The following is a 22,786-nucleotide window of genomic DNA, read 5'->3' on the forward strand; positions in this document are numbered from 1 at the left end:
CACTCAACTGTAAAAACATACCTGAGTACTGAATGTTATTTTATTGACCCCTGGTTCCAGTATCAAGTTGCGACATTTTAACACGTGAGCCCCATCTTCTAGAGTTAGCCCCGAGGGCTTATCCAGAGAACTGCTGCTCTCTTGCCTTCGTAGTAGCATGTGCACATTTTTGCAGATAATTCCTGCTGTGTTCAAAGAGTTATCTGAGGGACTCCGTTCATACATTTCGTACAGCTCCAGTGCAGGCAAGTTGTTTCTTGACCAAGGAAATCCTACAACCTCATTTGGGAAGCTGATAACACCATTGGAGATTTTGTGCTTAGTGAGCCACTCTGCTGTTTTCCTGTAATTATTCTTTTCAATGCTGAAGTGAACATGAATAGCAATCTGGTCCACTTGGATAGGAATGGGCATTTGGCTCATCAAAGTCAACTCAATAGACAACTTCCCACCTACATGGACAACAGCATTTGGAGGGTCAAAATGTAGAGTTTTCAACTGTGCAAAGGAGTGCATAGGCAATATAATTTTTTGACCTGAAAAGGTAAAAACAAAACAAAAAGAAAAAATCAGCAAATTTTTGTTTTCCCCTCAAAAACTTAATCCCCAGAATTAAACAGATCAACAACTTCTCACAATAAATCCTTTTAAAACAAAACAGTACTTTCATATTTTAGCTTTATCTTGCACAGAAATTACAGTTAAGATGCTGCAATTTATTTTCTAAGAATACACCTACTACAGTGTTAGTACTGCTTAGGCTGTGAAGACAACCAAGTGGAAAGGTGGCAGATAAGCAAAAGTTTAACATTTCAATATTATATAAATCATCACAGATAAGCACAGTAAAATAAGGTGATAAAATTCTCACAGTATGTTAACTAACAGCAAATATAAGCTTGATACCAACAACTTTACCAGTTAAGGGATTTTCTCTTTTTCTGGATTCAAAGGCAAGCAAACAAAAAAACCCGAAAACTTAAATCTAAAATTGCATATGGTACATCCACTCATTAAAAAACAGAACAAAACCAAAAAACTTTTACATAAAAATAACTACTTTTTGAGGACAAGACATCAATGAAGCAGAGGAATGAATTAAGACGAAAGGTAAGATAATCAAAATAATGAGGTGGAAATGGATGGGAACAAGTCTAACATTAGGAAAAGCACAATCCATCAGAGAGCTGCCATGTGCATGTCAGCAACACAGAGGCAAAATTAAGTTAGGAACTAGAAAAAAAAAACCACCAAGCAATACAAAAGAAATTATGAGCTACAAAGCAGAAACAGACAGACAAGGTAAAACAAAAACCTCCTGGTATTCAGGATGAAAATGTTAATTCATCACTGATTAGTTGGCTATTTCAGAAGCATCATAAATGTTCTGAATAGAAGAGGAGCCACGTTAATTCAGAAGTCATACACCAGGTAATGAAACCAAATAGAAAAAAAACTTCCCTGTCTACTTCAGGGAAAGATTACAGCAGCTAACACTTTATGCACTTAAAAACCAGACTTACCTTGATTCTCTGTTTGCTGATTGGCAAAATCTAGTATTTCTTGGCAAAAGCTTTTACGCTCATCTTCTGTTAGGTGATTATCACCAGCTAAAAGACTGCTTATTTGAAGATAACTAATAAAGTTAAGGAAACATGAGGTAGCAACATTTCAAAACTTGAGCAAAAATACCACAGCTTCAGTACTGCCTTCCTAATCTTTTAATGTAACATCTACTTTCAACATCACCACATTCTCAGACTAACTAAAATATTATCTATTATTAACTTGGGCAGTCTTTCCTCCAACTCTCATCTAAAAATATTAGTGAGCATAGAAAATTCATTATTTGACAAAAGATAAATGTAGTATGCAAGTTAATGTCCCAATATGTTGCATTACACTGCACATTTAGAATTAAATAACTTGAGTATTTGATTACTTTCTGATTTACTCTGCTGACACAATGCCAGTTGTTAGAGCACCATTTACCATAATTAAGTTATAAGGCATTCTTTATATTTTGATTGCTGAGGATACACGTGCTCATCTAAGTATTTAGTGAAGGTAGCAACATTACTGTTGTGCTGTTGTTTTTTTTTAAAGAATGTACACAATGAAGCAGAAAAAAATAGTAGCGCTTAAAAGCAATCTAAGAATTTTCAACAGATACATTATAATAGCTGTTTAGTTATAAAAAGAGTGTGTGTGTGTGTGTGTGGAGGGGGGGGGGGAGGAAACAAAAAAAAAAATAAGGAAAGGGAAATCCACAACCAGTTACAGTAAGCTTCCCAGTGCTGTCACCCAGAGATCATCATGTTACCTTTTGGGCTAACAATAAAAAAAGAGGAGGGGTAATACCCTCAAGTCTTTCCTTGAAACTTCCACAAGAGCTGTCTTGCATCAGTAAATCTGTTAAGCTGAACACCCCAGTTGGGGCACCCAAAGAAGTTTGATTTAAAGCTACGAAAGCAGTACTCTTCCCTCAAAATAGCAAGAAATAATGCAAATTTGCCATTTTTTTTTCTATAACATACACAAAGCACAGCAGTGTATATTAGAATTATGTTACTTAAGCTAGCTACTAAATTTAGGCAACACCACATGAGGCTAAAATAAAAAGCAGAATTCAAACTGAAGTGTCTGCAATGCCAAAATGAATTAAAAAAAGCACAACCACCAAAGCCAGTCAATAGACTGTTTTTCTTACAGACACCTGGTACCCTGGAAGTGGCAGCAGCACAGCAACACAATTATGTTCACAGGGTGAACATACTGCAAATATCAAAGGAAAAAAAATCGCTGTCAGTCAGATACAGGAAAAAGGTGTTACCAGTTTTGTAAAGAAAACTGGGAAATGAAGCTCCTTAATATAGGCAATATTTCTAATGATGTATTTACCAAATGAAAAAAACACTATGGCATAAGAACTACCACAATGATTAAGTACAAACAGAATCATAAAGGAACCCTACAAGGACACATATTGAACTAATGACAAACTTCACACTATACATGTTGAATCTCTGGAGCACAGACGTAGTCTAACATTAAGAGTAGCACTGTATGCAAAAGGTATTAAGTGAACAAGGCGTAAAAAAATGAAAAAATAAATAACCCAACTCTCCTGAAATGAAAAGTAACGAAGGAAATAAGAAAGAGCTGTCTGATATTTGGCTGTCTCTAATCTTAAATAAAATCAGAGCTACGTCAGAAGAATAAGTATTATTGTTTTATCCAGTCTTGATTTTCAGCTCCATCTTTGAGAGGATACTTTTCTATTTGCCCAAGGTGTTTCTGACATTCTGCTAACTGCTTTCTTGTATGCGTGACAAGCAATGCCCAGCCTTCAGCAAGGTAAGTTTTCAGTGCTCCTTGAAGATAGACTTCTGCCTTCTGTGGACCTTTCTTCCTCCTTTAAAAATAAATGAATACAGAGTGATACTAGAGTCTTTATGGCCATGAAAACTGTCTCTAAAAAAGCAGTCATGAGACAGGAACATTTTATATGAATGCAGAACAAACAGCAACCAGCCATTACTGCGCTGGTGCCAGATCAATGTATTGGTCTATCCTTCTGCAATTCAATTTGGCAGAACTGCAATTAGTCTAAATATATCATATGTCAACAAGACTTCCTATACAGATCTATCGTAAGTCAGAGCAAGTGAGGCAATGCTACCTCCCACAAATGCACTTTCATGATGAAGCCATCTCAGACTTCTGACAGTTCTAAACATGCTACCTTAACAACTTCGGTGCAGAAAAACACTTTAGTATTTTAGTTATCATTTTTATCACTACAGTTCCATGGTAGTCTTTTAACCTGATGTTATTCCCTCAGGTGAAAATTTAAATTAATTTAGGAGAATCTTGCAACAAGATTCATTTAGTGGAGGTAGACAGGAAGCAGGCTCAAAAATAAGAGCACCCCCAGAAAGGAAATAAAAACCACCAACCACTTGGAATTCCCAAATTCTTTAAAATAAAACCAGAAGGCCAATGCAGGAGGATCATTTAGCAGAATTTAATAACAGGAACAAACACAGGAATAAGATCAAGTTTTCCACAGGTGGAAATAAAAATTTTGTATACAAATACAAAACTGATTTATTTCTAAATTATGTATTTGCTGACTCTTTAGTATATACGCACGTAAGTGTGTGTACAGTTAAGAAAATATTAACTTAAAAACATATCAGAATCCATGTTAAGACAGCAAGTTACAGCAAATGCAAGGTTACATCTCCTGCCTGGCCCTTTCCTCCTTCATGGAAGAAAAGATGAAAGTCAAAAACACAAGATAGTTAAAAGTAGCAGTAATAAATAATGAAGGAAGAACTAGGGTTCAGTACAAAAAGACTGCCAGTTCTCAGCTCTCCACTATTTCATAGAATCATAGAATGGCCTTGGTTGAAAAGGACCATAATGATCATTTGGTTTCAACCGCCCTGATACGTGCAGGGTCGCCAACCACTAGAGCAGGCTGCCCAGAGCCTGCCTTGGCCTTGAATGCCTCCAGGGATGGGGCATCCACAATTTCTGTCTTGTGTCTCCCTCCCCCCAAAATACAGCCAGAAACTTAGCATATGTTTACAATTAAAAATATTTTCAAAAACTCCTTTTGAAATATGGGTTTCCTCAAGCATTACATTGGAGCTTTTCAAAGTTAATGCATTTAACACATTTAATGCTTACATATAAAACTCTGCCAAATCCTTTCCGACAAGCTTAGCTGAGCGAATTCTCCCAATATTTGTGTACATTTCAATGGTGGCATGGGACAGATCCTGTTTGAAAGAAAAGAGTTAATATAAACTATGTATTTCTAGTAGCACTAAGTAGTGCTACCTAGTATTTCTCACAAACTCATTATCAGTAACTAAGCTATTAAGACAAAATTAACAGAATAAGTCACTTTCTAGATTTCCTCTTCCCTTCAGGACAAACTTTGGAGCAGTCTACAACATAACTGCACTGTGAAATACAAAAGAAAAGCCTTACCAAAAATGAGAATTCAAAAATCACAAAACTAACATTTAGACACAGTTGCAAGTACTTCTCCACACTTGAATCCTTCTGCTTTTTTTGAAAGCATTTATTTCTCAGCAAGTATATCCTTTATGCCATCATTACAAGATAATATAATGTGACATTGCATGATACACCTTGGTGTAACGTATTTCTCAGAATACTAGAGCTTGCCCTGAAGATCCTACTGCTACTTAAAAATAACAGCATAGAGTGCACGACTCTTTCACTTAGGCTGCACATAATACCATCAAATACATGAAAGTTTCATTTTTTAAGTAAAAGCAGTATGTAAGCATACAATTACATGCAGAATATGAAGATGCAGTTGGAAGAATTATTTTCCAAACTGTGCTTTAAAGCAATTGCTTGAAGTTATGCAATCTTAATTTAAAATTTCTCATTTTTAAGCTTAATTCCCACTGTCTACAGGTCACTATCCTTAACTTGCCCTAAGCCTGTAATAACTACATATTTAGTAAGAAAGATCTGTCACTATTACATACTGTATTCAGTCAAACTTATTTCTCAAACATCTAACCATATCTGGCCATAAAGACATTTCACACCATATTTACAAATCACATTTACAAACCACCAGCCATTTCCTCAGCAGCTCATTGACTTTCAGTTGGCATTTTATTCTTCAAAAGAGACTGTTTAAAAACTTTCAAATGCCTAATTTTGTTTGTGGAGTATCTGTCAGAAAGCATCTATTCCTGTGAGGCAGGAAAGTGACCTAAAACAATATTCCAAAGGTCTTCTTAGCCACTTCTTGATGTTTCTTAAACAGAGCCAAGGGGAAAAATCACCTGTGCATTCTCCCTCTCTCATTAAACAACTCCAAGCAGTACTCAACAATAAACTAGACTGATTCACTTCTTAGCCAATCAGTATAAAAAGAGACATCTGGGACACCAGCAACACATACAAACAAAATGATATCTTCCCCAAAAATTAAGGTACTAGCCAAAATGTTTGTAGAAGATCTGACAGTCTAACAAAAGATTCTGAAGTTGTCACATAAGACCAGCCACTGAACTATAAAAAAAGAAATAATAAAGAAGCCTTTTATGGTAAAAAATGCTCGATTTCTTTCTTTCAATATTTCCAAAAAGCTGCATTTCACTTTCCACACTCATTAAAAGATTAAATGTAAGTAAATTATCTTAGTTGTGTTTAGAATTTTTAACTAATTCTGTGTACTCCTGAATACAGTGGATAGAACAATAACGTATATACAGTAAATATTTATCCAACAACTACATATAATATAAAATATTGTTTTCTATCTGAATTTCAGAATAAAACCAGTCAGCAATACAAACAGCATAAGCAATTCCTTCATAGGCAACCTCTGCAGTACCCACTTAGTTTCTTAAGTTTAGGAAGGCACTGCTCAGTCTCGTGGAGATTCCAGGGTCCAACGTAGAATTGAACATATAAGCAGATCTTGAAGTTCTAAGATCTGAAAAATCTTAGTTCTGGCCTGTTATCCAATTCTTCTCATAAGAAACAAAGCATGGAAGTGAAATCTGCTATCTTCATAACATATATCTTTTGAGACTTTCTTTAACAACAATTTTGTAAAAACAAGAAGCCACTTAGTTTTCACATTTTAAGAAAGTGCTCAATTTTCATCTCATTTTTCCCCAGAAAACTTTAACAGCAGCATGTTACTATAAGAAATATCAGAGGAAAATAATTTAAGGAAAACAAGCAAGAATAGAACCAACCATTTTTGTGACAATCAGGTGTTTTGGGTTTTATTTAACCATTTCTTGTAAAATATAACCACAATATTACTACAACAGCTCCTCAATAAGGGAGCTGCCAGGAAGTAAACGTATAGTAATGTTTCAGACTCTGCCAGCTCCAGCTGTAATGTTCACATATCCCGCACTTCATCTAAGAGATTACACAATCTAACTTAATTCATGTAATAAGCATTGCAAGATGCAAGTCTAAACCATTTGAAAGAAAGCTGCATTCACATAACATTAGTCTTCCACATAAAACTCAATTTTAGACAGCAGAATAAATAGCCATGACATAGGCTCTCTGAATATTTAAGTATATTTACTTACAGATAACCTTCAGCACTGTAACTGTAAGTATTAAAATTCATCTCCACCCTTGAGACCCAGGACAAATACAGAGCCTCCGGTTGTAACACAAATCAGCCTTGGCGTGTTCAGTATGAGAGCAATGAATTTTGATATCAAAAGACAGAAATACAGATGGAAGTTCCTAACGTCATCTTTTCGGGTGTGAAAATTTTGACACTGTTCAATCTATAACGTAATATAAATAATTTAAAACTAATATAAATAACAGAAGACTATACTTACTAAGTAGTGCTTTTCAAAAGCTTCTACAGATGATAAGGCCTCTTTAAGTTTCTTGTAAGGGCTCTGTGATGCATTGGCTGTAGAAGAAAGAATAGGAAACGTCACTCACAAATACAAATTCCTATTTTAATACACCCCCTCCAACACTTAAAACAGATCATGCATTTCTTGCCCAGACTCTAAAATAAAATCAAGAAAGGCTGTTTAACAAATGTGACTGTGTGCATGCACTCATGCCTGAGAAATATTCAGAGAAGGATAAAGACAAGCAGCAATATAGTTAAGTAGATTAACTTATCCATACAACACTTCAAGACATTTATGCAACCTAGCAACACACACAATTGTACTTAAATACTACTGTATTTTCCCACCAGCAATATTCTCACAACTTTTTACTGTTAGATTTATGAAACAGTATGTCAGAAGTATACGGTAATTTTTAAAAAGTTTTTACACCTTGCAAGATACTTCAAAGGAAAATGGCTACCAATTCTTTTTCTTGAGGTAACTTGCTCATTTTAAAAGTTCTTGCCAGACTAAATATGTGCCAATATTCCAGAAGGAAGAAAGCCCCCATTTTCAATAAACACAACAGGTACTACACGTACTACAGTCTGAACTGAGAATCATATCATCGTAACTGCAGGAGCAAATAAGTTGTCAGTCTGGCAGAAATACTTAAAAAATACTCATTGTTCTTGCACTTTTAAAATCTGAAAGTTTCTTCTCTTCAGAAATAGCTTTGTGAATAATAAGAAATTCACAACCAAGTAAATAAATGCGATTGCTCAGCCAATCAAATAATATCATTCTGTAGCTCCTCTTACAGGTTATCTTTTTGAATGACATCAGAGAGCTTCCATTTCATTTTCAGTGAATTTTATTTTCAGTACTCATCTGAAAGTATTAAAAATTTCATCCAAAACTGTTTAAGAATATTTGGTTAAATGCTGATAAATGGGCTTTTAATGGAAAAACCTTATACTTGCGAAAGCGAAGAGATGCACTGATCGTTTCAAGTACTAGAGAGAAGACTAAATTAAAATCCTCTTAAGGTACAATACTTGTACCAATGGTTATATGTACATATGGATATCTGGAAATTATTGTTGTATTTGTATGCCATGTATTTAAGACGAAGTCAGTTATTACAAAGCATGTGTACATTCCTGGTAATACCTGTTTCAGGACGTTCTGCTCCCAACCCTGCTAACAGATCAACAGTTCTGTTAAGGTCTTCTGAATTGGGTCCGTTCTCTGACACAAGCCCACACAGGTAACCCAGAGACTTTAACTGTAAGAAAAAGAAAAAAGAGATGCTTGTTTTCAACAGGCTACAAAACCAATAACAAATCTTTTATTTTATCGCACCGTTCTAAAGCCACAAGATATTTCTATGGAAAATACTGCTGCCATGTTACACTGCTTATAAATCTATATCGAAGTTGCTTTGTGGGAAGAGAATAGAGAACCTTTCAAAATGTAATTTCATGATTCTTACTTCCTCTAGAAGCTCATTTTATTAAGAAGATGAACTAAATCACATATAATGCAAGTTAAAGAGTCAACATGCACACACACAAATCCCTGCATGCATCCTTCTATTTTTCCCTATGAACGGGGAAAAAAGCTAAGGATGTTTTGCAGTTACTGCCAAAAGATAATTTCTATCTGCATCTGTATTTCAGCTCAGAAGTATGAAAACGACACAAATGCACACAATGATTAGATGTTCTTCTACATTATTAGCATCACTAATCAGTGTTAAAACAGCACCACACAACTACTCCTAAAATTCCTGCCAGACAGCAGCTGGCATGCTTGATATCCAGACGTCAGTAGAGGATCCTGCCTTCAAGTTTACTGTTGGCCATATGGTATCTCATTTAGCATAACTAACTCAACTGCCAAGGGTAACTCCTCCCCTCCAAGAAAATACGGTCTCAGTTTGTTAGATTGCTCTAAACCATATAAAATGTGGGTGGCCAACAAAAGGAAAAAAAAATCCACCAAAAAAACCCATTAAATTCCACATTTCTCACTAGTTGGTAGATTTCATTCATTCCATTTCACCTTACTCCTACTCATTATCCTATCGTTTTCCCTTTTTACTCTTTGGGTTAGAAGAACTACAAATGGCATGAACATTTCCAAAACAGGTAAAAAACTTCTTTAGAAATACATAAGCAGTACATGAAATCTGATGCAACCAGCAGCAGTTTAAATTATTGTTTTCTTTATTCTGAACTTCCCTTCCACTTTCTTTTTTTAAGCACTAAGTCTTCTAAGGTGAAATTGTCTTTCTCTGCTTTTGTAATACTTCAGACAAGGATGACCTACAATCAGCAGAAGATTCTTGCTTTACTGAAATATACACAAACTACGATCACAAGAAATGGAAAACATTCTACAGGCTACAGAAAGAAGAGGATAAGCTTGCGATGATCTTTGAGAACATCGACCAAGATCACAGTTTGGTATTTCATTAGCTTCTGAAGTTTCTTGTCAGCTTTCAAAATTGTTTTTCAACACTGAAAAACTATAGCAGCTTTAGACACTAACAGAGAAATGGAAAAAGTGGAACTTGAAAAGGCATTAATGTAATTAGGAAAGGGGCTTCTCAACTGAAAAGTTCCAAGTTAGCATCTGCCTTTTGCACAAGCCTCCAAGGATAACACCTTCAGTAAAGATTAAGGTATATTATTAGCATACTAACATGCTGTAGGAAATAAAGTAAAACTATGTAAACAGATTGGTGTAATCTCTATTAAGAATATTAAAGGCATCTAAATCTGGTCAGCATCTGCTATAATTGAAATAAATGGTCCTTCTCTTAGTCAAAAACAATGAGTTTATTTTGGAGTTTAATTAGCCAATCATTGTCAAACTATTGGCAGGGGAGGATTGGAAAGGTTGGTGGAGGAGTTAGTGTTACAAACAGACAGTTTTATGACATGAAGTGTTTCCTCATTTCCATCCCTTCTCCAAAGAAGTGAACATAATTCTAGTAATCCCCAGGTCTCAACCACCTGTGGAGCAACTGGATAACAAACCTGCATGTCTCACTCAGAACAGACAGAATGATATGTCACAAGTTTCAAGAAAACATAAGAAGTCTGCTCCACAGAAAGAAATGGCCTACTTCAAAATTGTAATGGCACAAGAGCAACACTTCATTTACTCACCTTCTCAGTAGCATAGCTCCATAAACCAACCGTGTGGGAAACATTTGCATCTATTTGAGCCCTATCACAGCAGCCTTCTATTCTTTGTAAGACCTCCAAACAACTCAAAAATACCCAACAATCCAAAGCTCCGGGAGGAACACAGACCTGAAGATAAACAGAAAAAAATTAACTGGGAAACAAACATTAGTCAGAAGGCACAATACTTCAGAAAATTACTTTCCTTGATAGCATATAACAAAACCTCTTGGAAGAACTAACTGATAAAACACACAGAAGAGGCCAGCTCTTCACTGTATATATATATATTCTCTAAATAACACACATAAAACCAAATCCCAAAGCCATAATGACTAACAACATTATTAATTCATAGTGGTTATGTGAATTAGATTTGATGTAGTCATCAGAATGAAAGAAAAGCAAAAGAAGCCTAACAGGTACTAGTACTTAGAAGTTTCCAACGTTTTAAAAATTCAAGTCTAAGGAGAACAGAGCTAGGAGAAAAGTTCTGTAGATATGCCACTCCTTCTGTAAGGACACATCAGACATAACTAATGCTAAAAGTACACTAAGAAGTAGACTAAAAATCTGAAGAAAAAAAAAAAGTGAATCTACATTTCCTTCACCACAGTAAGTTTGTTAATCAAATGTTATTCTGTGATTCTGTGATATTTGTCATGGACAACTAATTAAAAAAAAAAAAAAAAAAAAAAAAACAAACCACCCAGCCCAGAAACAAAAACCAAAACCAGGAAGGAATTATCATCATAACGCAATGGGGAATGAGAGAGGAGTTTGGTAACGGAACAATCAAGATAAAGATTAGCACAACTGGAATAAAAGTCACAATAGTAGTATCTCAAATGCTTACTATTAACCAATGCAAAAACATTACTTTCGAAAAGGCTATTATGGATCTTGAGACTTAAACAAACTAGATAATTGACTAATGTGACATGAAAGTTCAACATAGGAGCACAACACATTAGAAAAAAATAAAGTGAATTCTGAAAGAATTTCCAGGAAGTGAAAGACCATAAAAACAGACTAGCTGCGATTTCACCTGTGTGTTCACTGGCATCAAGCCATGGTATGGCTATAATAATAGGAAGTATGACAACAGGGATAGCTGCACTACATTCACAAATACACACTCCTGTCTCAAAGCCTCAATATCTTCATTCAGTTTGGATCTCCACATATTAAGGCAGAAACATCACAAATAAGGTGCAGAGAAGAAACCCAGATGCTAGAGTGGCAGATTTGGGCAGTGGAAGGAAGAGGGGAATTGCAGGAAGTACCTTCAGAGATTTAGAAGGCTGGTTGTATTTATTTTGGAAAGATAAAGTAAACTAACAACAACAAACCACGTCACAAAACACACAAGCAAAACATGCTTCACATGGGAATTTTAAGTAAGCTTTAAATACATGAAGGCACCATTTTAAAAGGCAACACATCTGAAGTAGACTTTCTGTTCTTAAATGCAGCACCTTATGGAACTTTACTAACCAGTGCCAAGCAGGCAAAACTTAGCAGTTACTGTTATAAAAGCACAGACAAAATTTGCAGAGAACAAGATACTCAGGGGATTAAATTGGTGCACAAGTCACAAAGTGAAGTCTACAAGTCTCCTAATGCACACTATACTATTCTTGATTATATATGTCAATTAAAAATACCTCTGGTGATAGACAAGAGTAGACTGGTGTACAACATCCTTGATACAGTCCCTTTAGAGGATTAAAAACACTAGTGCAAACTACTGGGGGTAACTTTGAGGCAGGCAGCATGACAAAAAGCTCTGAGTGAAATCACATGTTTGTCTGCTCCTTCTGTCATTAGATGAGAACCACAGGGACACACAAAACATAAAAAGAGCATTACTGGGCACCAGAAGGAATTATAAAACCACCACAAAACGTGATCAAAATAACATCTACTTGCACAGCAGTAAGAAGTCCTACTGTAGATCAATGTTTAAAGTTCCAAACAGTACTTTGTTGCAAACAATTAGGCTGCATCTCAGCACATTAACCACCCCATCTTATTTTCTTCAACACAACACTGTTGAAAGATTTCAGTCTGTTGGAATGGTAGCTCAAGAGCTCAGTAGTCAATTCATAAAATAAGAGAAATTATCCACCAGTTAAACGAGTTAAAATATTCTAATCTTCACCGAGAAAGTCACCTAAACAAGGTTTTTCAGCTGTGATGTCTCCAATTTCTTTCCAAAGACCATTTCATAATGAAACACTGAATTCTAACACTGTTATAATCAAGTATTACTGCATCGTGTTAATACTACACAGACTGTACTTACTGTATTGCGGTGGCCAATACCTAGACTTCAAAATTCTTGTTAGATCACTATTGGATAAAATCATTTGCATTATCATTTGCAATATATTATGCAAACTCACTTCTAATAGCTTGAGTTCTTGCACACAGTTGTGAAGAAGCTCCAACGCTCGCTGGGAAACCTCCCACGGCCTCTGCAGGAAGATTAACAACGTGCACTGGCGAGAAAATAAGTAACTACGCAAGTCCAGTAGAGTAGCTTCTTGATTCTGAATTAGCTCTCTCTTCTCCATGTCTATTGGTTTTCGGAGAATTAAGCCATTCCAGCTCCTCACTGGCTGGCAAAAAAATGTCAGCCAGTTTGCACCATCTAAATAAATAAAGTTAATATCCAAGAATCAATCACTGTTATTTAATGTCTCTTCTTCTGCCCTCCACCTCTAGGTTGCAAACTTGCTTATTCCTTCTTAAGTTACTTGATAATCTTAACGTCTTAACTTTAAAACCTAAACAACAGAAATTCCATAACTAAGTCAACAACAATTTAGAACATTCAAATGCCACATGCATTTGGTCTTAATTGAATATTTCTTATCATCAGTATAATGCCACTGAGTTTGTAATGTATTTCTCAGTAATTCGTCCTAAATGAAATTCCAGACTATCCAGTTTTATCCACATATGTATTTCTTACTTAGCCACCACAGATATATATTCTCACCTTCAGATTTAGCATCAAGTTCAGTCAGGATAAATATATTTCACTGTACTGTATTTTCACTGTGATCATAACATGCACTTAATGAAAGATCTTATGTAACACCACATACTTCCACTCATTAAAACAGTTTCAAGTTACTTGGTATTTCTTGTACAGTGAATTTTTTGTGAAGAGAAAGTTTCATCTTCTGCAGAGCAGATTAAGCACATATTTGGTAATCACCACAAAAGTGAACAGAAATATCTCATAATTTGAAACAAAACTGGACGCATTTGTTCTAGAAGCTCTTTATTAACTAACTTAGAAGTGAGTGGTGAGAACAGCAACTGCATCCCAGGCAGACTGAAACTTAGGTAATTACAGAGGCTCAGAGCCTTCTTTATAACAATCGCTGAATAAAAGCAAAATGCAGATTTTCATTAAAAACTGTTTTCCACTTCTGAGGCTTAAAAGCAAGAACTAAGAAGATACAATGAGATTGTGACAAGGGCACAGCTGCCTAGCAGACCTTCACTGCGATGTACCATCTCTTTCTCCCACATACACACATGGTACCCAAGGCATCATCGTCTTTCAGTGAAGCACAGCACATAAATGAATAAGGATAATTTTTACCATTTTAAGACACTTACCACCAGCCCCAAAGTTCACAACGTACTGAGAAAACAAGGCATCCAGCTCATCATACTGCACTAGTGCATCTTCAAACTGCTGCAGCATCTCAAAGACGAAGGCCAGTTCTTCCTTTTGACACACAAGCAAGACAGTGAGCACATTACGGATACTAGTCATGTTTGGTATTATAAGCTGCCTCCACCTTTACACAGAGCTCCAGGAAGTACTACTTCCAACATGTTTCTTCTTCTGGTAATCATATACAAAAGAAAAATCTACCACTGTAGTGGATGCACCCTTTCCTCCTAACACAGTGAAGCTAACAATAAAACTACAAACATACAGCTATGCCAGTTCATCCTGCTGTGCATCTGTGCGACTGTTCGTACATCTACTGAAAGTTCAAGTTTCAAAGAAAACCTACTAAATAGTCATCTCCCATAACAGTAATAATGTCTCTTGTGTTTACACCATGAAAACACCATTGCAGTATCAATAAAGGTTCTGCAGTATGCAAAGAGACAAAAAATTAAAGGTAGAAAGAGTCAGAGAAGTAGACATATCACAACAAAGTGGCAGCAGACAAACTCAGAGGAGATGCGAGGATGATGTGATATTAGTGTAAGAAAAAGAATTATACAGTGACTGGAAAACTAAAAAGAATCAAAACTTTAGTTCTACTGAATAAGATTTTCTTTCTTTTCTCTATATCACCTAAAGCAGACATAGTTAGAAATACAAAAAAGCAGAATTCGAGGGCATTCTCTATTTGGCCTTACTCAAAACAGACACTTCTCCACACATACTGTTAATAAACTAAGCAAAGAAAGCATACTGATATTTGCATTAAATGCCAATTACAAGTTTGAATGTCTTTGTACAACCCTATTAATAGGACATTTATCCAAAATTCACAATATTTTCTAGATGATTTTGTGTTTGTTACAGTTGAGATTTGTAACACTTTGTTTGCCATAGGCTTGCGTGCACAACCTCCTTAGGCTTGCCAATATGAAAATGTTGCATTTATATCAGTATTCATCTCCCCTATCCCCTTCTACCTCAAAGAACAAACAGAGCATTAAAAATACCAGAAAGACAAGCCATTATTAGAACTAAAACTCAAAGCACTTTTTTGTATTAAAAAAAAAAAAAAAAAAAAAAAAAAAAAGAAGAAAGAAGAAGGAGAAACACTCTTACCTGGACCATGAAATACTCGCAGAAACTCCATCCTGGTTCAGTCCTTTTTTCTCTCAAAGTTCTCATGTCATCTTCAAACTTGCCTAAGTTCTTGGTAAAAGACATGAGAAGCAATGTCCTGAGTTTGGTCAGGAAGGCATTCCAAGATTCCTGAGAACGGGAAGAGTCTTTCAAAGGGTCTGAAAGTACCACACATCTGCAAGAAAATTGATAAGTTATTTTGGAGGTGATACAAAATAAAAATTTTACATATAAATGCACCATACAGTGCACTGTAATACAGTGCAATCCGACAGGTTCACAGTGAATAAAAATTACCTTTTAATTCAACACTCAAAGAAAAAGTTTGGGGGGAGAGAAGGAAAGGGGGCAGAGTGTTTTGTTTTTCGTTGTTGGTGGTGGGTTTTTTTGGTTTCTTAAACTTTCCCATGTATGTTTAAGGCTGTTATATAGTTTACAGAAAAGACTTAAGAGATTTTTACAAAATGATTACTATTTGAAGCTTTAGTTTTTTTGTTTACTTTTTTAATAAAAATCAAATAATGGATATACACGATTCCAACTATTATATGTGAGTAATAATGTTGTAGCAAACAAAGGAAAAAAGCCTGCCTAGAAATACAATCAGCAGAACAATTATAGTTATTGCTGGCAAATATTACGCAGAGCAGAAATCAAGACAAGTTAGATCAAAAAAGTATGTTCTTGCAGGATGTCAATTTGTTTTACAAACTTCACGTGCTAGAATTTTCACTGTTTTTTTTTTGGGAGGGGTTGTTATTTTGTTGTTCTTTTTAAATAAGTACTTAGCAGATCACAGTAATTCACAAATAAATAAGTCTTACTGAGAGCATTTATTTATTCAGTTTTTATACCATAATCTAACAAGAATCAAAAACGACATCTTCAAAGGCAGAAAAACCTCTTATTTAAACCGAACATCATTTCTTATTAGAAAAGTGATGTTTTCTAACTGCTTGTTTTAATCAGTTTGCCATGAGATAATAAAAGCAACATAATTCAGACTCGTCCAGACTATTTGCAGTCCTGAAGTGGGTATAAATAAATTGCTGTCGATGTCACAACATGCTGACCTGTCAGCTGGTCACTGGCAGATCACACTAAGGTACAATGCGTATTGTCATCTATCCCTTTGAACTATCACCCATTCCTAGGGGGAAAATCTCCTATTTACAGTTAACTCTTGAGATTAAAACAAAATGAAACTATATTATATATTCCATGCAATGATGCAGAGTAAGGAAGAAGATATTTATTTGTTTCAAATAAAATCTGCATACTTTGTTGTCTTTAATGAAGGCAAAAACAGTTTCATAACTTTTTTCATCATTTTTTTTTCCCTTATAATAAGTTCAGTTTCTTCACCTGTTTTTACATCAATTATTTCATACTGGAAAGGTGATCTATTAAGTGAAAAGTACAGTTCAATGGTAAAAAAGTTAAGGATGTCAGCTTCATTTTCCCCTCACACCACACTACCACTACCTGTAGTTCTGATAACATTTCTGCACCTAAGTTCTGAAAACTGAGAAGAGCATGGAATTTTCCCCTTCAATCAAGATAAGTTATGAAACTTCAGTGTACTTGAAATATTCTTGAAACATTTCACAGACACCGCTAATCCATGAGGAATTAAAATAAACTCCTCCTTTTACAGCTTTGCATCTGGACATCAGAGAAGATCCTATAAAAAGCAAGGAATCTGTTACATAGAAAAGTTAAGGTTTTAAGTCAGCACCACACTAGTCAAAGATTTAAAAGTTTGCAAGTAAAGAATTCCTTACCTGTCACTTTGCTTGTTACAAAAGTCATTTCTTATTTTATCTACTATAGAAGTTCGGGGAAGGATATTTGTTTTGTTCTTTTTCTTGGCATCACTCTCAACTACCACAATTAGCCAGTCCACTGAGTTGTGAGCCTTGAGAACGTTCTGCCACTTGGTGATGTCATCCTTGACTGTGGTTTTGTACACTTCTGTGTCCTAAGGCGAGAAGTGGTGAATCACCAAAGCAAACAAGTCATTCTAAACAATTTCAAAAGGCAACTTCTGTACTTTTGTTCCAACAGAAGAAAGCCATAAACGCTTATCAAACAGAATTAGTGACAATAAATTTACTTATTGCAAGAAACCAAATAAGCCAAAGGTTTTTGGTCTTCGAATTTCATTTATTTCTAGTAATTGATTAAGAGTGGCCATAATTCTTGGCCACTTTGTACTAATCATTGTACTGATTAGTTTTTGGTACAGTCCTTTAGATTATATTCTTAAATTTTACAACATGAGTGTGTTTGACACCAAAAAGCTAAACTGTTATATTCTTGCATAACAACAGAAGCGTGGCATTTGTGCCTTCTAACACAGCTCAAATCAAAAAGTGTTTACAAGCTGGAGGGGAAGAAAGGCGAGCTTTTTGTTTGTTTTAAACACAAAAACCCAAAACCACTGAAGGTTATTTGGCATTTTTTCGGTTGTTTCCAAACAGATTAATTCAGATAACTCTCCAACCTGTTAGGAATGCCTTTGGTCACAAATCAGAAGTTACCTCTGTCATTCAACTGGTCTCTATTACGAATTAGTTATGCAATCTCTAAGCAGTGAACTTCAGGTAAACAGAATTAAGACCTTCCAAATATTATCCACTTGTGGTGGTTTCACAGCCTGCTCATTCATTGGCCTCTCCTGGGCTGCAGGGAGCTTCTGCTTTGTACCTGGAGCACCTCCTGCCTTCATTCTGTACTGACCTTGGTGCCTGCAGGGTTGGGCTACTGCTCACACAATTCTCATTCCTCACTCTCAGCTGATGTTGGGCAGCAGTTCTTCCCTTCCTTAAAACTACTCTCCCAGAGCACACCCAGTGAAGCTCACTGCTCAGCTCTGCCCACAGTCCCTTTCAGAGCAGCTTGAGCTAGCTTTGCTCTGACATGGGGCAGCTGCTGGGCCCTCTGCACACAGGTCACTCCTGCAGCCCTCTGCTACCAAAACTTTTCCATCTGAACCCAATACACCAGTTTAGACCACTGATGCATACTAACAGCTGACATATGCAGAAGATAAAGCAAAATACACATTCTTGATCATAACCAAAATAATCTGGCCACATTTCTGTATCGTGTAGCAAATGTCCTGCGCTACTGCAATAACACTGTTAGACTTTGGGTTTTTTTTTAATGACAAAATGCTAAAAAAAGGCTATTCAAAAGCCTTCCTCTTAGCATCAAGCAACATTACAAACATCACTTATAACAAAAATGTACTTAAGTTGACAAGTTTCTGATATACTAGGTATGTACACTTATACATTGCAAACTTAACTGTTCAAGCAAACACAAAAAGCAAGTTTGAAGAAAAAAAAAATGACAGACAGGGCAAGCTGAAAGTCAAAACAATTTAATTTTGTTTTTCTAATACTTACACAACATTCTGTCCAGTAAATATGAAGAAAGGGAAAAGTCAGAAGAGCCTTATTCCCCTCTTTGGGTAGTAGCTCCTCTTTAAACTGAACAAAGTTTGATTCTAGATGAATCATCTTTGGAGCACGGCCATAAGACCTGAAAAATTCAAAAACTGAAATTAGCAACTGAGACATATGTAACAGAACCCAAATATGAAAATGGCTTTTGTTGAATCAACTGAAAAGCTCTGGGTACTGGAAACTCAAAAACTATGCTTACAGTAGTTTACATAAAGTCAGCTAAAATACGGTATCACTTGAAGTGTTATTGTAGATGCTCCTTTTTACAAGAACAGCAGCTAGAAGCTTTTCAGCCTGCATTAAAAGATTTTCTATAACTCCAAGACCTCTAAAAGTAGAAAATCCTAAATAAGAAAATCCCCAAAATATTTTCCTCCACCAGAACACAGTGGGCCATACCAAGGATTCTGAATGAAGTTTCATCTAAAATTCTACCTATATATTCATGAAAAAGAGCAGCACGCCCCTTTCAAAACACTCAAAGTGCATCAAGGCACGTACCAAAACACCAATAACAACAAAAAGAAACACAGCATTGCTATTATTTTCCTTCAGGTAAGGTTCAACACAGCTGAGATGCAGAAGAGAGCATTCTGAACATTTACCTTGACTAATTAAGGCAGGTGCCTGACTCACTTTATGGTAAAAGCTTCCCACGACACAGTGGCACACTTTCCCATGTTTAGTAACATACTGAAATGTACTACAGAACCAAATGCAAATTTACCTCCTCCATTCCATGGGTTCTCTTGGAAGCTGCTGAGAAAGCGTAGGATACAGGGAAGTAAATAAATTCTGATCTCCAGCACCTAAGCATGAAATAAAATAATTTATCATCATGTGCAAATTACAAAAGAAAAAAAAAAAACTTATTAATAAACTATGCTTTGTTTCAATATAAAAGTTGTATTTTTATTTGCTTCGGACACTTGAGTCCAACATAACCTAAAAGAACACCTCAACAAGGCACATAATATATATGCTATTATAACTTCCTGACTGAGCAATCAACCATACTAGACAAGGTACAATGCCTCAATAGTCCATCACAATTAAAGAGAAGATAATGCATGTCACTTCTGGCAAATAAACACATTCCAGTGAGAATAGGACTGAGGCTATAAAAATAAATTTCATAGCATTTGATCAGAGTTCTAATACCTATTATGACACGTGTGCATTCTGATGTTGGGAAAATGAGCTGGCCCGTACTAGCTGCGATATCATTTATGCTATCTCTCACGTGCATGCTGCCCTGAAGTTATCTCAGCTATTGCTCTCTTCTTTGTGGCTCCTCTTCTCTTCTGCTCCTTATGGCTTTATCTTTGAATTACTGCATTCCCCTTTTTCTGAGACTGCAAATTAATTTTTTTTTAAAATCCTTTTTCCTTCCTCCAGAAGCTCCACATTCTCACTTTCCTTCCCCCACACCTTTCTCAGGATCTCTGGAGCTGAAGAGTTATGTTTTCCAATTACCATGTTAAACAGGCATACAGCAAGTCGGCTTCCTGGAAGTTTTCCACTTGTCTTTATAATCTTTATAATCACCTGCTGTTGTACAGCCCAACCCGAACAAAGGATCTTCTTGCCTTTCTATGGAACAGAAGAGCTAAGGCTGGAGAAGAACCTGACATCCTCTCTTTTCCCTCCCATTGTGCACAGAACAAGAAACTGCTCCTAATAGGAGTTTACTAAACTTTAATTACAAACATAGAATCAAAGAATGGCATGGGTTGGAAGGGATCCCAAGGATCATCAAGTTCCAACCCCCCTGACCACATGCAGGGCCACCAACCTCCACATTTAATACTAGACCAGGCTGCCCAGGGCCCCATCCAACCTGGCCTTGAACACCTCCAGGGACGGGGCATCCACAACCTCTCTGGGCAGCCTGTGCCAGCACCTCACCACTCTCTCTGTAAAGAACCTCCCCCTGACATCCGACCTAAATCTTCCCTCTTTGAACTTAAAACCATTTCCCCTTGTCCTATCACTGCCTACCCTTGTAAAAAGTTGATTCCTCTTCTTTTTAATACCCTTTTAAATACAGGAAGGCTGCAGTGAGGTCACCTTGCAGCCTTGCCTTCTCCAGGCTGAACAAGCCCAGCTCCGTCAGCCCATCTTCGTAGGGGAGGTGCTCCAGCCCTTTGATCATCTTAGTTCCCTCCTCTGGTTGGGAATTAGGTTGGCATCTTTTACAGTCCACCCATCTTTTCCTAATTTTCTCTAATATACCACTTTGACCATCAGCCACTAGCATAATGCAATCATCAGATACTAAACAAACAAGTTTGATGAAACACCAGAACAAGCAAACCCAGGTGCTCTGACATCTGACCAAGACAGCTGTTGTTCAGTGATACCATTTCCTAAAACTGCTTAAAAATAAACCAGCAGTTACTCTATGATTACTGCTTGAGCCTGAAGTCTCCAGAAAGTTACTGAACAAGCACTTCACTCTCGACTCTGCGCTACCTCCTGCTCTGTTTGAATTAAGTGCAGCACACGAAATCTTTAATTTAATAGTATAAACAAATTCTGAAATGAATATTGAAACAAGTGTTGGCAATACTGCTTAAAGCTATCTCATACCAAGTTACAACATCTTCCTAAGATGGGCCATAAAAAACTGTTTATTGATTTGCAACTCATTACTGCCCATAGAAAGTGAAATATGGCTCAGTGATTTAGCAACAGCACGCTGACCACATCAAAGAGATAGCCTGGGAAGCTTGAAGCCTGACACAAAGAAAGGAGAACTACAGATTTTGCCTCTGGAGCACAGCAAAGCGCTCGTCCTGTGCTGCACCTAAAAATTCAATTTGCACCCCAGAACATCTGAGAATTCAACATCTTGAGTAAAAAGATTAGTTCCGTAATACAGAAAAAATACCAAATGGTAATACGTATTTAAGTGCCCTCCTGTTACAGACAACCACACCACATTGTCAGCTGAAGAAAGACTACATTAGTTTTAAAACTCATTTGTTGTAATTAGCTTTTTCTCCTGCACTAGATTTGAGGGCACATAAGAACGTATCTGTGATCCATGCAAGGCTATCCTCAATGATTAGAGGAAAAAAGGAGAACGGACCTCCAATGCAAACTACATCACCTTATCTTTTGAACATGGACCAAACACAGTCACCGAGTATTACAAACACCCAAAGGATTGCAGTATTTCAGGTTCTGCTCAACTAGACCCTATATCTACTGTCATCAGCAAGTTTGAGCCATTTCATCAAACACTGAATATGAAGTTATCAGCAGGCAGCACTAGCATAAAACTGACACAGGACAAACATTAAATGAGTTGTGGTTGTCCCCTCCCTGGAAACACGGCCAGGCTGGATGGGGCTTTGAGCAACCTGGTGCCCCTGCCTATAGCAGGGGGTTGGAACTAGATGATCTTAAAGGTCTCTTCCTACCCAAACCATTCTACGATTCTTTAAGTTGGTAGTACAACCTAGAAAGGACCATAAGACTGGCAAGATGCAGGTCAACTGCCTGCTACTGGAGTGGAAGTGGAGAACATCAATATAAGCAGACAGTAAGAGTATCGCCTTCCTAAATAACAGAATAAAAATTCCTGGAAGATCAGGATTGTTTGGGAGAGTTGTTGCGTAAGATTCCCAAGACTCAAGAGATGTGAATTACTGCAAAAGTATCACACTGTTCTGTATGTGTCCCTGAAGCATTAGTAGTTGCTGCATGCATGATCTACGTCCTAAAATATTTTTAAAATAAGACAAAAAATGAACAAACAAAAAAAACCCACACATGAATTTTGCCTTGCATCTAACTAAATTTTGAACAAAACATTTCCAAGAATACAAGTACCCCTGGAACTCCAACTTACAACAAACTCCAAAGTCTGGGGGG

The 22,786-nt window shown here is 36.4% G+C and overlaps 1 protein-coding gene across 1 annotated transcript in view; it reads right to left on the bottom strand.

Moving 5' to 3' along the window:
• Nucleotides 1-22,786, bottom strand: part of TRAPPC10 (trafficking protein particle complex subunit 10) — a gene marked incomplete at both ends in the record, with an annotated part of 40,111 nt that overhangs the window by 11,694 nt on the left and 5,631 nt on the right. The window contains 13 exons of the mRNA XM_079542702.1: nucleotides 22-536; nucleotides 1,524-1,636; nucleotides 3,275-3,415; nucleotides 4,699-4,790; nucleotides 7,383-7,459; nucleotides 8,565-8,679; nucleotides 10,571-10,717; nucleotides 12,997-13,244; nucleotides 14,228-14,339; nucleotides 15,411-15,606; nucleotides 17,216-17,412; nucleotides 18,845-18,980; nucleotides 19,632-19,713. Coding sequence (XP_079398828.1) covers nucleotides 22-536; nucleotides 1,524-1,636; nucleotides 3,275-3,415; nucleotides 4,699-4,790; nucleotides 7,383-7,459; nucleotides 8,565-8,679; nucleotides 10,571-10,717; nucleotides 12,997-13,244; nucleotides 14,228-14,339; nucleotides 15,411-15,606; nucleotides 17,216-17,412; nucleotides 18,845-18,980; nucleotides 19,632-19,713 — 2,171 coding nt within the window. The remainder of the gene's footprint in view (nucleotides 1-21; nucleotides 537-1,523; nucleotides 1,637-3,274; nucleotides 3,416-4,698; nucleotides 4,791-7,382; nucleotides 7,460-8,564; nucleotides 8,680-10,570; nucleotides 10,718-12,996; nucleotides 13,245-14,227; nucleotides 14,340-15,410; nucleotides 15,607-17,215; nucleotides 17,413-18,844; nucleotides 18,981-19,631; nucleotides 19,714-22,786) is intronic.

The sequence above is a fragment of the Tetrao urogallus genome (assembly GCF_951394365.1).
Source record: "Tetrao urogallus genome assembly, chromosome: 1".
Classification (NCBI taxonomy): Eukaryota; Metazoa; Chordata; class Aves; order Galliformes; family Phasianidae; genus Tetrao; species Tetrao urogallus.